At 44.7% G+C, this 15,808-nt stretch overlaps 1 protein-coding gene across 1 annotated transcript; it reads left to right on the top strand.

Moving 5' to 3' along the window:
* The first annotated feature begins 408 nt into the window (after nucleotides 1-408).
* On the top strand, nucleotides 409-14,367 carry LOC148674274 (eosinophil peroxidase-like). Its single transcript, XM_088624267.1, has 16 exons — nucleotides 409-530; nucleotides 1,467-1,535; nucleotides 1,834-1,921; nucleotides 2,699-2,874; nucleotides 3,211-3,343; nucleotides 5,109-5,238; nucleotides 5,957-6,163; nucleotides 6,363-6,720; nucleotides 7,073-7,233; nucleotides 8,017-8,275; nucleotides 9,074-9,244; nucleotides 9,829-10,066; nucleotides 10,152-10,351; nucleotides 11,081-11,145; nucleotides 11,954-12,052; nucleotides 12,356-14,367. Exons 2-16 carry the CDS (start codon nucleotides 1,469-1,471, stop codon nucleotides 12,395-12,397), a joined length of 2,394 nt encoding a protein of 797 aa, XP_088480393.1. The 5' UTR covers nucleotides 409-530; nucleotides 1,467-1,468; the 3' UTR covers nucleotides 12,398-14,367.
* Nucleotides 14,368-15,808: the final 1,441 nt, after the last annotated feature.

Genomic DNA, 15,808 nt, shown 5'->3' on the forward strand with positions numbered 1-15,808 from the left:
CACCCTGAGTCTTGCTGGATTGATCTTTGAGTCATTTTGCTAATCAAACTGGAAAATAGGACTGGATGTATACAACTCCAAATTAATTTTTCAATTTTACAGCCATGCACAGAAATATCAGCTATGCCAAGGCTAATATTTCTGTGTGTTGCTTTTAGCTATGCAGAATGTTATGAGAAATAACAGCAGTTATTGGCAATTTCACTGCCAAGGTTGTAACAGTGGATTGTAAAACCAAGTGTCACTAGATTTGAGATAAGGATGCAAAACATCAGTTCAAACTATCTGACATCACAGAATAAAATATTAACTACACAGTTTGGGGTTGTATTTTTGTGCTCAAGAGAATGATTCAAGTAAGGAAGGAGGAAATATTTTTTTCAATAAGCAATGCACGTCTCTCTTAAAGGGGGCTGTTTATGTACAGTACCAAGTCAATGTTTTCCTACACAGGGGGAGGGGCCACTAGACAGCATAAATAAAATGATGCTCTTCAGGAAGTTCTGCAGAGAGGGTCTTCAGGAGTGCAGGTAAAGTATTCTTTTAGCTACATCTAACTGTATGTTATGACATGTTAGCTGCTGAAGCTTAACTTGCATTTTATTTTACACCTGTGTGTTTGTCTAATATTGTGTTTTTCCCCCCTCACAGACAGGAAGACATCAACACAGTTTCAGCATATGTTTAGGCTTCCTTTTTTCAGTATGTATTTTGACAGCATATTTAGATTGGTGGGGGCACTGTTTTCTTGCAGCTGAGGATAAGAAAGTATTTAAAAAACTGTTTTTATTTGCATAGAAAGGGATTCAGAATTTGAATCTGAGGTTGTTAATTTTCATTCAGGCTTCCTGATGATCAGGCTACAGTATGATTGGAGATCTTTGTTAACAAGATCTCTTGTGACATTAAACTCTGTTAGACTGTCACTCTTCGAAAGTAACATCCAGGTCAATGGTCTTCAGCTCTGGAGAGTGGCCAGTACTTCACAGATGAAGGTGCATAGCCGTGTTGAATCAAAGGCGGGAAATCGCATTAATCGTTATTAACTAAACCGGCAATACTTTCAATTAAGTGAATGAGAGGTGAAGTGAAATAAAAAACTGAAGATCATTTTAGCTTTCTGGGAAAACGGGTAGTGATTCCTGATTTTAGTATTCGTTAAAAAAAATAGGTTGAGTGCAAACTCTATTTCAATCAGTGATAAACCATCATTCTGCTTTTCCTACAGTGTTTGACTGACACTGTACAAGCTGCTGCCTAGCGTTTATCCTCTCAATGATGAGCGGTTTCATCACTAACCACTAATTGTGGAGGAATAGTTCTTAACTAGTAAAGAAAGCTGTCAAAAATTAAGCCCCTCTGCAGCTGTATGACAGCCGAGCGAGTCTCGATTGTGTCTCCTCGGCAGCGGATCTGTAACTGGTTCTGTAATAAGACCTCTCCTCTCCTTGTCTTGTGTGTTATAGAAATGTTTTCCATTTCGTGTCTGCTTGTTCTGGCGGTTTGGCTGACTGGCGTCGAGAACTCTTCTACTGGTGAGTGAATCACGAAAACAGAAGTCATCTTGCAAAAAACAACGACACTACGCAGGTTTTTAGCTTTGATTTCTTTACAAGGTTATAATATTTTGCTTTCTCCTTTTGTGGTGATCTTCCCCAACTTGTTTCTGAAATAAACACAAAACTTTGGCTTTACTTTAAAAACCCTTGATACTTCATCTCATTTAATGATTAAGAAATGGTTTGTGAATTCTGCCCTGTAACCAAACCAGAACGGCAAACGTAGAAAATACCAATCCCCCCCAAAATACAAGCTGGTATCATCTTCTTTCAGAGTCGCGTCTTGATCGCGCTTTCATCAAGAGGGCTGTAGAAGATGCCATTCGCACTGTCGACGCCGCCTATAAGTATTCGCGAGAAGCGTAAGTGAAACGTAAACCGATCAATTTTCTTTCCTGAAGTAACAAATCCCATCCCAGCAAAAACTCCCACTCCCGCCAGAACAGCGTGAACAGCTCCAAGCCTTAACGACAAAGGCGTTGGAAACTCCGTAGAACTGCAGCCCAGTACTGGATCTCCAGTCGCTGCCGGAGGAACAGAGAGTGGCCTTTGTTGTATAATGTCTCATAACACTGTTTTTGATGTAGATATTTTACTAATTATTATTGCTTTGGCAACGCTGTTATTCGTCGGCATTACCAACAGTGGTGCTTTTTTAAAACAAAAAGAATTTGAATTGAGATACACCAGGCGTTTTTTAAAAATATTACGCCTAGAACTAGAATTGCCAGTGGCAGCGAACCCCAACTCGGCACTGAAAAATTCGCTTTTAATTAGAAGACGCAATGTAGGGGGATCCTTTTCTCAGAAAACGAGCTTAGCTCCGCGACTGTCCGGATGTAACGGACGGCACATTCCTGAAAAGCCCTCCAAGACCGGCTTGAGAATCGACTCATAACAAAAAAGAAAAATTCTTACATGTCGAAATTATGTTTTACGGCTTCTATGTAGTATATTGTGGCTGGCATATCAGTGGCTTACATCAAATCCAGTCATACAAAATAACCAAATTTACCAGTTAAAACGGTAAGGAATCAGCAACATCTGTCATTTCTTCGTTAACCAGTCTAGGTCATTCTAAAAATATGAATTAAGCCAGTATAACGACAACTGTAATGTGACATGAGAACCGTCCGCAGGGACGTGGCCAAGCTGCGGGAAAGCTTCTCGAAGCCCTCGGATCTCCTGGCGTTCCTCAAGCGCCCCTCCCGCGACACGCGCTCGGCGGTGCGCTCGGCCGAGTACATGGAAAACGCCTTGAGACTCATCCAGGAGAGAACCCACCATCTCCACAAGCGTGCCATCAACGCCACAGGTCAGCTCCAGAGACCGAGAGAGCACCGTTCTGGGTACACCAGAGAACAACGCCTCTTGCTCTTAAATGGCGCACATACAGTACGTCATGAATTCCTTGAGAACGGAGTAAGAAACAGATGTACCGTAGGAGCAAGCCTTACATGTCAAAGCGCCCTCTTAAATCAAATGTGTAATAAAAAAAAGATCTATTTTATTTTCCCTTCAGTGACGTAGAGGGGATTTGCAGGGTTGTTTTTGTTTCTTTAATAAACAAAGGCTTTTGACTTGAGCTTTCCCAGACAAGTCTTTAACTTCACTGTGGCCTCGCTGCTTGTCCTCACCTGCCTGTCTGCAGACCTGCTGTCGAAGGAAGACCTAGAGACGGTTGAAAGGCTGACTGGCTGTGCTGCCAGGGTCCAACCCCCGTCCTGCTTCACCACCCCCGAGGTCAATGAGTACAGGACCATCAACAGCGTGTGCAACAACAGGTCAGCACTGGACAGCTCCCCCTGCCCAAGCTCGCGCCGCCCACATCGCTGTGCCTTGAAGCCCTGCCAGCCTTTCCTGCAGAGGGGGCAGTTAGCAGGCATTCACTCTGTGTGCAAACGATACATGAAACAGATCTCCCTTTGCACAGCTCTAAACAAACCAGCCCGACTTGTCAGACTTGTCGTGCTTCAATTTAAAAGCAATCTTTTTTTTTTCAGAAACGAATTGCTCCTTCTTTTTTTGCCCATAACACTGTGCACTCACCCTCCTATTGAAAAGATAATTCAGTAAATATCCATTTTCTGACTGCTTATCCCAGCAAGCAACGGGTGCAAAGCAGAATACACTCTTGAACAGGACCCCAGTCGGTCGCAGGGCACACACAGACACACACTCACACCAGGGCCAATTTCCCAGGAGACAGGTAACCTACCGGTATGTCTTTGGACTGTGGGAGGAAATCGGAGCACCCAGAAGAGACCCCAGCAAACACGGGGGGAACATACAAACTCCACGCAGACAGCATCCCAGGAACTGATCCTGCACATTATACTATTACAAAAAAATAATAAAAACATTGCACATCATTCTATTGCACATATACAGTATAACACATAACAACATGTAACACTTATAACACATCACAAAAACATATTGCACTCAAGTGGGTTGTAAGAGTCAAAATTGTGTTTATCCTTGGCATTTGCGTTGACAACTTTAATGGGTAGTGGAACAAAGGAATGTTTGTATCTGTGTGACTTACATTTGGGAACCCTAAAACCATTTGCTAGAAGGAAGAAGTTGATATTCAGAGTTGAGGATGTGGGATGGATCTGATATCATTTTTCCTGCCTGTTTGATTATGGATTTTTCAAAGATTGTCTGCAGGGAGGGGTGCTGTTTCACTCCCATGACTTTCAAAGCTGTCTGGATGAGGCGGGTAATTTGCGATTTAAAATGAACTGATAGATTACTAAACCACACTACCTGATAATGCTCTCGATTATAGCACGGTAGAAGAGTAGCATTACCTCCTGTCGAACCCCAAACACTCTTAGTCTTTGCAGGAAATATAAGCGCTGCTGAACTTTGGAGCAAACACTCTCAACATGAGTAGACCAGCACAGGTTATGGTCTATGTCTACACCTAAGTATTTATATGAGTCAACCTGAGTGATAAGTTTGTTGTGGATTACTACCTGTGAGTGATCACCAACTGTTCTGGGATCGAAAACTATTTCTTTTGTTTTATTAGCATTCAAAATTAGGCTGTTGTTGTCACACCATTGCACAAATCTTTGGATTTCTGACATGTACAGTACACAGATGAGCTGCTACCTCTATGCATTAAGCCAAGCACATCTGTATCATCTGAGAATTTGAAAATGAAGTTGCTTTGACTACTGCTTGTACAATCACTTGTATAAAGTGTGAACAGAACTGGAGAGCTCACACAGCCCTGAGGGGCACCTGTGCTAATAGATCGTGACTCGGAAAGAGTTCTTTTGACCCTGACATACTGTGTGCGGTTTGTTAAAAATGAATGGTACCATCTTATAATGTTATGGTTAACGGACATTTGCTTCAGCTTACTAATCAATAGATAGTTTCGACCCTCTTTCTCTCCTGCTCTGTCCTTTTGTTCGCCAGTGCTTCATATGCCTGCTCCCATCTCCACACCTGGAGAGGCTCAGCAGCTGGAACGTGATGTTTCTTCTCTCTACTTTTCAGCGTGGAATTAACCTTTTCTTGAACCTTTTGCAGGAAAAACTCTCGTCTGGGTGCTGCGAACACTGCATTTACCCGCTGGCTGCCTGCGAATTATGACGATGGGGTTTATATTCCCCGCGGCTGGGATCCCTGTAAAACACATAATGGATTTGTCCTTCCACTGGTAACTATCAGCCTCTCTCCACCTTGCCTTCTGCACTAGATTCTGCAGTGCCTATGGACTGTCCAGAACACCAGCACACCTTGCCCTAACAAAGGGGATCTCTTTAGGATTAATGTTTTATATTGCCCATTTAGCGAGTGATGCATTATGCCATTCACATTAGGACACCAACTAGGACTTCGTACATTCAAACGCTACTTTCCCTGCAGTTTTTGGCTGTACAGTTTTATTTTCCCCAGTCATAGTATGAGACTGTAAGCAATTTGTATCATCATATCCATATGTCTTGTGTAAGTATTTGTTGATGTGGCACAGTAGCCTGGCAGTTATCACTGCAGTTCTTGGGTCCTTGGTTTCAGCTGATGGGTTGCTGGGGGATTCTGGCCTGGCACGCCTTCTGTGTGGAGTAGTGTGTCCCATTTGTCCATGTGGGCTTTTGTAGGGCTCTCTGGTGCTTCCTTCCAAAGACATGCTGACTAGGTTAAATGGCGCATCTAAATTGACCATGTGGGCCTGTGTGTGTGCCCTGTGCCTGTCCAGGCTGTCGTCCTGCCTCAGGCCCTGTGCCCATGGGATAGGCTCCAGCTTGCCACGAATCAGGGAAAGGGGGCTTCCCAATAATGGCTGGATCTCTTCACACTTGGGAAGATGTCTTTTATGAAGTTATTGTCCCATGGGTACGAGTGACCTGATCACAGGCTCTTTATTTGTCCCACAGGTCCGTGAGGTCTCCAACAAGATTCTGAGCACTCGCAATGAAGAAATTGAAATTGATAGCGTTAACACCCACTTTATGGTCATCTTTGGTCAGTGGACTGACCACGACCTCACGCTCACTCCCTTTTCTCCCAGCATCCGCTCCTTCAGCAACGGCATCAACTGTGATGAGAGCTGTGAACGGGCAAGCCCCTGCTTCCCCATCAAGGTAGTGTACTGTGCAAGCCCTCCTGCTGTACTGAGCCTCCCCTGCAGGGGGCAGTGTGATTGTCCCATGACAATAACGTTCTACTGAAAGCAAGTCAGGAGCACATTCTGCTCAGAAGCTAAAAGCTTTGAAAATCTCCTGATTCGTTGGGTTCCCCGCTTTGCACTGGGACTGATCACTTCGATTTGTTTGTCTACAGGTCCCCAAAAATGACCCCAGAATTAAGAACCCCGCTGCCTGCATCGCTTTCTTCCGCTCGGCCCCAGCGTGCGCCACTGGGGACAGCGCATACATGTTCGGTGATCCCAACGTCCGCCAGCAGATCAACTCCCTCACCGCCTTCATCGACGTAGGCCAGGTGTACAGCCCTGAAGAGAGCTTAGCCAAGGGGCTGCGCAACCTGACCAATGATCTGGGCTTAATGGCCGTCAACCAGAACTTCACCGACAATGGGCTGGAGCTCCTGCCCTTCACGAACGTGTCCAGCAATATGTGTGCAACCCGGAGGAAAGGCACCAATAACAGCGCATTGAATGAAATCCCCTGCTTTGTGGCAGGTGAGTCCCACAGTGTTCCATACTGGTACCCCTGTCCAGTTGTACCCCATGCAACTTGTGGTCATTCGTCAGTCTGCTTTCTGCGTGGGTGTATTGTTTTTACTTCTTAGGTCATAGTTATATGAACTTATACGTTAAGCCAAACACTGGTTTTCAGTTTATATATGATGAAAGATGGGCAGCAAGAACAAAGAAACGTCAAAGTATATCACAGCATTGCTGCATCCTGGAGCTTTCCGAAACTCAACCAGAGCTAATTGGCAAAAAAAAAAAAAAAAACAAGGGACTTTAGATATCAACCAGACCACTTAGCAGTCATGGTCATATGGCTGATGTCCTTCCTCCAACGCAGGTGATGAACGAGTCAATGAGAACATCGGCCTGACTGCTGTCCACACGCTGTTCGTCCGGGAACACAACCGCCTGGCACGTGCCCTCCGTGCACTCAACCCCCACTGGAGCGGGGAGAAACTCTACCAGGAGGCTCGGAAGATCATGGGAGGGTATCACCAGGTACGGCACATGATATCCGTAGCTACACCAGAGACACACAGCTCTGGTCCTCAGGGGTCTCATCCAGGCAGGTATTGAAAACCGACTTCAAAATCCTCATGCTCACTATAGGAGACTCTGGATGGCCTGCCACAGCAGTACCTGTCTGAGCTATTATTGCCCTACTCCCCACCTCGCAACCTTCACCTCTCCAATTCTGGTCTCCTATCTGTCCCCCAAGTCTGTCTGCACTCTATAGGTGACAGGGCCTTCTCCTGTTATGCCCCAATCCCCAAGGATATCAGAGAGTCATCTTCTCTAAACTCCTTCAAATCCAGACTCAAAACCACCTTCTTTAGAAGAGCCTTTACTTAACTGGTTCTGTTCTCTACCCCTCTGCTCCTACTGTATCCAGTACCCCCGTCTATGGTCTTCTCTCTTTCTGTATTCTCATCTTGCATATCTTGTGTGTTCTTTTTATTGCTGTTGTCATTCTGTAAAGCACTTTGAGAAGCCATCTTTAAAGGCGCTATGTAAAGTAAAGTTTTTGAATTCTTATTATTATTCATTCTAGGTGTTATCATTCTTTGATGACTTTCTAAATGTGGGCCATGTCTAAAAAGTTTCAAAGTGCCACTTGCAACTCCCGACGTGAAGTGTTAAAGATGGAGTTGCCTATCGGCAACAGCTCCTCAGTAAAGTGTAAAAACGGTCCGAAGAGTGGAGAGTGAAGAGTGCCTGGGGTTGTGCATTGCAGTCTACGTTCCCTTTCTCATCTTGGTGACCTTTCTGACCCCCCAATAGGTCATCACCTACCGCGACTATCTGCCGCGCATCCTGGGGGAGCGCATGATGCAGCTCCAAGTCGGCCCGTACACCGGCTACGACGAGAACGTCGACCCCCGAATCTCCAACGTCTTCGCCACTGCCGCCTTCCGCTTCGCCCACCTCACCATTCAGCCCTCCATGTTCCGGCTGGATGAAAACTACAACGAGCACCGCCAGTTCCCCAGCGTCCTGCTGCACAACGCCTTCTTTGCCAACTGGAGGCTGGTGTTCGAAGGTGCGCTTGTCCCCTGACCTCCCCTCCCACGGCAGAACCCAGCTGCGCCAGCTGTCGTGATTTCAAAACTAAGAGAGTCGCTTTGGTCTTTTTTTTTTTCCCCACTCATTAACAGTCTAGGCCTTGAATTTCTGCATTCCTTTGACAGTCCTGTATATTCTGTGATTTTCTGGAATTCCGGAGTTTAGAAACCTACAGAAAACAGACTCAAAAGTTCTCTGAGAGAAGTTAAGCACGTGATCATTTCAAATTAAAGACGATGTTCTGCGTTTTCCTGAGCTGAATGCTTTTTGGAAGCAGACCTGCACGGTTTGACAGTTATCGTGATTTGAAAGCGAGGATGACATTCAAAAAAAGAAGTTTAATAAGTTTTGATATTTAATAATATAAAAGAATATGTCTGCAGTAGGGAGGACAGTGATTTCAGCTAACCTGCCACTAGAGGTCATTAAGGCCTCTGTTGTTTGTAAATAGTCACACTGGTGGTGCACTGACTGGGTTAGTTAATTGATGAAGTTCACATGGGGTTAATCTGGAATAGATTGGTATATAAATGGATTTATAGTGACAGATGGTGTTGGGCTGGTGTAGAGCAGGTCTCTGTGTTGTGTAGTGAAGAGCCTTGTTAAGTAAGACGCATAATGAGTCTCTTGTCTTTGTCTTTGTGGTCCATGTGGTTTCCCACATGCTCAGGCTCATAGCTGCCTGCTGAGAGGCAGGCCTGTCGCAACTTCCTACTGGCTACTTAGTATGGTAAGAGAATTTCACATGATGCTTACCTTCTGCGATCTCTTGCAGGTGGAATTGATCCTCTGATCAGGGGTCTCATTGGCCGTCAAGCCAAACTCAACACCCAGCAGCACATGTTGCACCAGGAGCTGAGAGACAGGCTCTTCGAGCTGACCAGCCACATCGCCCTGGACCTAGCGGCCCTCAACATGCAACGCTCCAGAGACCACGGGGTGCCAGGTGAGACCCTGCCAGCCCTGCAGCTCACTGTGATGAGGATACAGTGAGGAATTCCTGATTGCTGCAGAAGCTCTAATCCCATGCACAGACCATCAGCTTCTGTGTTGGTCTTTTTGGTTTTGTAGTAGATATTGCTTTGGCACCAGTGCTAGGCTGTAGGTTGTACTGTCAAAAACCAGTTTCATGCTGGTTATAACAGCTTGGCGGAGAGCTAGCCTAAGACAGAACATGCACTGTGTACAATGGGTGGGCTGTGTTATTCTGTTCCTGAGCTCAGTTTAAATGCTGAGTAGAACTGAGAATCTCATCTCAGTTAATTGTATGGAGATTAAAACAGGATCTGTTCTAATCCCCGGGCTACTGGTCCTGAAGGGCAAGTGTGTCTCTAGGTTTTCTAAGATTCTTTAAAACAGGAGCACCTGAAGACCTGTGAAAAGATGTCAAACTGGTTCAATTAAGCCAGCAATGAGCTGATTCAGAGCCCACCTGGACTGACTCTGTAGACACTGTGGCCCTCCAGGACCAGGACAGAAGGTCTCTGCTTTAACTCATATGCCTGCCTGTGGTTTTGTCTGTATGAACAGGGTACAATGCCTGGAGGAAATTCTGTCGTCTCTCTCAGCCCAAGAACGTGCAGGAGCTGGGACTCGTGCTCAACAACACGGACCTGGCGAAGCGGCTGATTGACCTGTACGGGACTCCAGACAACATTGACATCTGGCTGGGCGGCATCTCCGAACCCTTCGTGCCAGGGGGGAGGGTGGGCCCACTCTTCGCCTGCATCATCGGCACACAGTTCCAGCGGATCCGAAACGGGGACAGGTAAGCCGGATTTCAGAAATGCGCTGCTGATTAGTGGCGACTGGGGTGAGATCCTGAACAAGGTGATCCGTGGCTGTCATTGCAGGTTCTGGTGGGAAAATCCCGGAGTGTTCACACAGAGGCAGAGGGAATCCTTGAACCGTGTCTCCTTGGCAAGGATCATCTGTGACAACACCCGGATTAGAGACGTACCAGCTCAGCCCTTCCAGTACCAGCGGCGCGGATCAGGCTACACCAATTGCGGGCAGATCCCACAGTTTGACCTCTCCCCCTGGAATGAACCAAGTGAGTCTCCTTCCCAACTGCCTTTACTCTGCTTCCATAGAAAACTCCCACATACTCCTTTGATGTAGTTGGTTGTGGAACTGAACTTGCACCCTACCGCCATGTAGCTTTATTGACTTGTCTGTTTGTTTTTTCTTCATCCTTCGAAGTCAATCTTTTGCGTGATGTAATTTGGAACCAGCAGTTACTGTATTATTTAAGGTTCCCCGTGGTTCTGACCTAGAAGAGAACGGTCCTTCTCATGCATTCCTGGTCTGTCATCTCTTTTTGCCACACAGTTTGATAACAAATGGGTGCAGATTGACTTGTGTCACTCCAAATTCTGTATTCTGTAGGGCCTCCATGTTCTACTGTCTCATTCCACCACCCTTTGTATTCCAGTGGTTCACCTAGTTCCTGTATGAAGTGCTAATGCAACTGCATCCCGATTCCTGTTTTGCCCACTTACAAAAGATGCCTCCTGTCACTACAGGCCAGAGTTGGCCATCAGCGCAACAGGGATTGAGAGTTGGGACCTCTAAACTATAACATGTATTCCCTGCTCCAGTTGGAGGATGAGTCTCCCAAATGTTTAATAATGTTAAGGGGCCATAAGGAAGACAACTGGGCATCTCTAATTGGCTTTTCACCCTCTACCTGCCCCACCCTAGCCTGCTTCCCTTACTTCTCATGGTCCTGGATATTACTGTGACCGTTTTGTTCTTGTTACTGTCATATTTAACTTTGCAGACCCGGCGAGCAACAGCGTTGTTGAGACAGAAGATTCCTTTTCTGAGCAGAGCTCAAGATCTCAGGTTAGACAACAGTCAGAAACACTGACAAAACTCTACCTGCACTCCAGTCTCATAATTCCTGGTCTTTATTGTTTTGCAATTATAACGCTTTGTGCAACCTTACCAATTGTTCAGCGCACATAAAACCATGCACTTTTTAAGTGATTTACAGTATGTGCACAACTCCAGTCCTAAAGGCCTACGATCTGAGAGGATCTGCACTTCTGTTTATCTGTTTGAAAAAGAGACCTGGAATTAGTGATAAATTGTTCAGGGTCCAGCTAATGATTCATTTCATTTGGTAATAAAGACCTCAGAGCTGTGAATCCTTAGTACTAATCCTAAATGAATGATTCTTGAGTTCTTGTTCAACTTTTTGTGTGAAATGAACAAAAATTTTGTTTGTGCTTTGTACACTTTACAGTGCTCTGTACCACATTCTAGACAATGACAACCAACCTGTTTTATGGATTTTAATCTGTTTGAACCTGTTTTATGTTTGGCCTAGAGCTATTTACTAGAATCATTCCCAGTAAATTCACGTTTTTATAGTTGAAGTTGTATACTTCGACTATGAATTACGTTTTAATAAGGCAATTCAAGTTTTTATAAGACAAAGACATAAGGCATTGTCTGTCAGAATCCCAAAATGTATGATCTCAAGTTCACTATTACTCCAGGAAAAAAAGAAAGAAAAGCGTTCTGAAGCATTTGCTTCTATTGTGTAGTGGTGTTGGTACACTAGAATGTGCAGAACGAATATGAATGTACAGAGTGGGGAAGAGATCAGCTTTATTCACAGATTTCTTATGCTGATCTGTCAACACAGGCCAATGAGATAACACTGGAGCACCAGGGCTCCCAGGACACTCAGAACAATCTGGATGCCAGGAACCAGGAGGACCCAGCAGAAATCCTGGACAACCAGGTAAGAGGTGACTGGCGGGCTGACTGGTATGGCATGAACACATCAGGGCTGACTGTGGCCATCCTTAAAGGAAGAGTTGCAGTGCTAAAGATGTCATTGCTTCGTCCAGTCTCCCTGTGGGTAACAGCCTAGGGATGGTGCTGGAATGAGTAACCCGCCTGTATGAAATGTTACAGAAGTAGCAGCTTGAGAAAACCACATGTCTCAGCTCTGATGAAAGCGGTGCATTGTGAAATCCAGTGCTTCTGTGTGTTAGGAGCCAGGCTGTGCAGGAATGGCATGCTGACTTAATGCTGCTTTCAGGTGCCAGAGGGCAACCCGAGAAAAGAGGACAACCAGGCCTAAGAGAGCCCCAGGGCAGGGGGGGGGGGGAAGACGCTGGACCTCCTGGGCGCCCTGGTGCTGCTACACAAAAACCTGCCTTTGCTGACAGACTGGGCTGCAACACCCCCCATCCCAGGGCCAGAGATCACGGACAGCTGGCAAGACCATCAGAGCAACCGGATTAGGATCTCCACCAGCACCGTCCCTCCTCCTGCGTGCTGTGCAGAAAAACCGGGGAGCAGCAACCTCCTCTTCCACTCTGGAGTGGGCGGGGTGGGGTGGGGTGGGGGGTAGCATCTGCAAGCGGGGCTCCATTAACGGCAATAGCGCAGCTTCTTCGCTCTGCCTGCTCCTCACTGTCTAGACCTGCACAGACCTCGTCTCTTCCCAAACATCTCAGGTGGCTCACCTTCGCCACCATTGGTCTGGACAGTGGATACAGCAATTTAATCGCTCCTGCTAAGCCAGGAATGGTCATCTATGGGCCCTGTTCACTACAGGGAGATGGTATTGTCATTTCAAATGATCTTGGGACTAATGAAATGACCCACCTGCTTGAGTGCCCCAAATGAATGTGTTCTAAGTCTTTAGAACTGGTGATTTGAGAGTGACCCCTAAAACCCTATGGACCGTGGCTGGCAGGGACCATGGATGTCCTCCCCTGATTAACTATGATGAAGGCGTAAGGTGAAATTGACTAGGAATCTCTGAAGCAGAAATAAAGAGACAAGTCCTTTATAGTTTCATAAGACAGAGTATTGTGCATATTTAGCGGCTTTGTGTTTTTGTTACCTGTGTCTCACAGAATATTAAATACCTTCCAGCACTCACCTCAGCCACACTAACTGGATCCTACCTGCTTTCTGTTTGACCATGTTTCCACGCCTTTGGTTTAAACATCGTTGACATCTGTGGCGGTTTCAGACCAGCTCACCTTAAATGAGCTGAATGGAGCCGATGAGTGGCAATGGAAAGATAAAAATGCCACTTAGGATCCTGCAGTGAAACGCGCCGACTGAGGCCTTATGACGCTACGTGCTTTTCAAAGCCAATCAAATAAATATGGATGTCATCTTGAGATTTAATTTTAAACTGTGCTTTAGTTTCAGCTTTCAGCCTTGGACATTGTCATTGCCATGCTAGCCCATAGCAGCTTTGCTTTGAAGAAAATAAACGTTTTGACATATAAAGGAGGCTGGTGGCTATTTAGACAAAGTCCTTGCAAAAATAATTCTGAGTCCCAGGTCTTTTGCCAAGTTTACTCAGCTGAGCTGAGAGTTCAAGAATTTTCAATGCTATTCTTATGGGTGCTTTAAAAATATTTTTACTCATAAAGCCTGTTATGTGAAACACTCCTTTCTCCCTCAAAATGACAGCAATTCACTAAGTTTAGTGAGTGTTACAATCCAAACTGCTTCCAAATTAAATATCTCAGGGCTGTTTAAAGTACAACTTCTATGAAATCCTGGTGTTGTACTTGTGTACTGACTGTATTTTCCTGGCAGAGGGAAGGAAAGGCAGATTCATTAAACCATTTGGGATTCTATGAGCCTGGAATTAACTATGATTTGTGGGATTTTAGGAATATTCATTTAGCAGATTATTAACAGAAAAGTTTACATCAGGGACTCGATTTGCAAATTGCCAAACTGAATGATACAGAATTTACTTTTTGTGTTCATGGCACTTGGGAAAGAGCTGAACTGTGCATATAATAGTTTGCACTGTTTCAATTAAGAAAAACACACTGCATCATTTGTCTATTGCTTTGTTGCTTTCTGTTTTTATTTCTTATTTTTTAAACCATTCTCAGTCTATCCGGTCATGCAAGTGTCTGATTTTGAAAAGAACTATATGTCTGGAATTTTGTTTTTGCATGTATGAAATCTGAAAAGGAATCTAAAAAATAATAATGTAGCCCGCATTGAAATTGCAACGCATGCAAATATCTAATGCTAGGAAAACACCAAATAAAAATGTCCGTGATCAAAGTCGTTTCATTTATTAAATATCCCCCCTCCCCCCTTAGTGTTTCAACATTAAACTACAGTCTCTACCTCAGAATAGCCTGTTTCACAAGGATTATATTTATTATTGAATTTACTTCTTCGGTGTAATAAATCAAATGGCTTGGGAGTTTAGTGCTCATTGGAAGATTGCGTGGGGCGTGCTTGTAGTGAATTTTAAAATGTCATGGTACTGAGTGAGGTTTGATGGAGGGGGTTGGGTAACACGGAGAATGATCAGGTTAAAAACCGCCTAAGTAATGATGGACTGCTTACTGAGCGTTTCCTCAGAAAACACTACACATGTGTGGCCTCAGTGACACGGGTAGAGAGTTGCTCACATGGTCATTTATTCTGCAGATTAGTTTTAGGTTTTGCCCTGAGCTGCTTACCAAACTCATTCCCAGAAAATAACCAGGACCCCAGGCGCTCAGACTTTTTCTGGCGCAGGGCAAAGTCTGGTGATTGGCCAGGCGAAAATACGTTAGCGTTACCTGTATTAGTTTCTGCTGGGACTGAAGACGTTTTGAACAGCGCAGTACACAGCAAACGTGCTTCACATATACTGGTTTACGTTCGCCTTGTAAACCTGCAATGATTAAAAACAAATATAACAAGTACAAAATAAGACGCAGAGCAAAGGTTTCCGCTATCAAACGAAAAGTTCGAGTCCGCGATGCCGCCTGTTGACCACAAGGTGGCACTAACACACCTCTTGCCTGATCCTTCACCGGTGCATCCAGAGTGGTAACAAGATAATCCGGCACATGGTAACAACACTACTAGTTTTTAAAATATTGTCATAATTTATTACCAAGAACGTAAGCTTAAAGAAAAAAAGTAAATGCATTGGATTAGTATTTAAGGATATATTTCCGAGAATAAAAGCAATCAAAGTATCATTGTATTACGTGTCTGCTTCACGAATACTAGCTGACGCGTTTGTATAAAGAAAAATGAATGAGCGGGCCATACTGGTATGCGCTAAATTGCAACTTCTTTTAAAATCATCTTGTTTTTATACTAGCGCCTGTTTACTAGACTATATGGATTTGACAAGAGAAAATCCAGTGCTTTCGATTAACTGGACTCGCTAGAGTTTTTTGGGTTAAACTGAAGCTGCGATCCCACTGGGTATTCAGAAGACTTGTCATGATTTGAAAGCTAATATGAACTGCTGCTTAAAGACATAAAATGTGAAATAGTTTTCCGCGTGAGTAATTCTATGCACATTAGTGATGGATCGATTACAAGTTGAGCTTACAGACGGTTCGCGTCCTATCATTTATCCTGTAGTATTTTCCAAGTGAAGACGGGGGTAGGGAATTAGTCTTAAATTTGTGAAACGGTTTGAAAATGAATTAATTCGCATCTGTTTTCTGCGCAGACTCCTTCCTGTTCTTTTTTTCTCTTTCAAAGGTTTTGA

This window comes from Lepisosteus platostomus, chromosome 3 (assembly GCF_059453375.1).
Source record: "Lepisosteus platostomus isolate fLepPlt1 chromosome 3, fLepPlt1.hap1, whole genome shotgun sequence".
Classification (NCBI taxonomy): domain Eukaryota; kingdom Metazoa; phylum Chordata; class Actinopteri; order Semionotiformes; family Lepisosteidae; genus Lepisosteus; species Lepisosteus platostomus.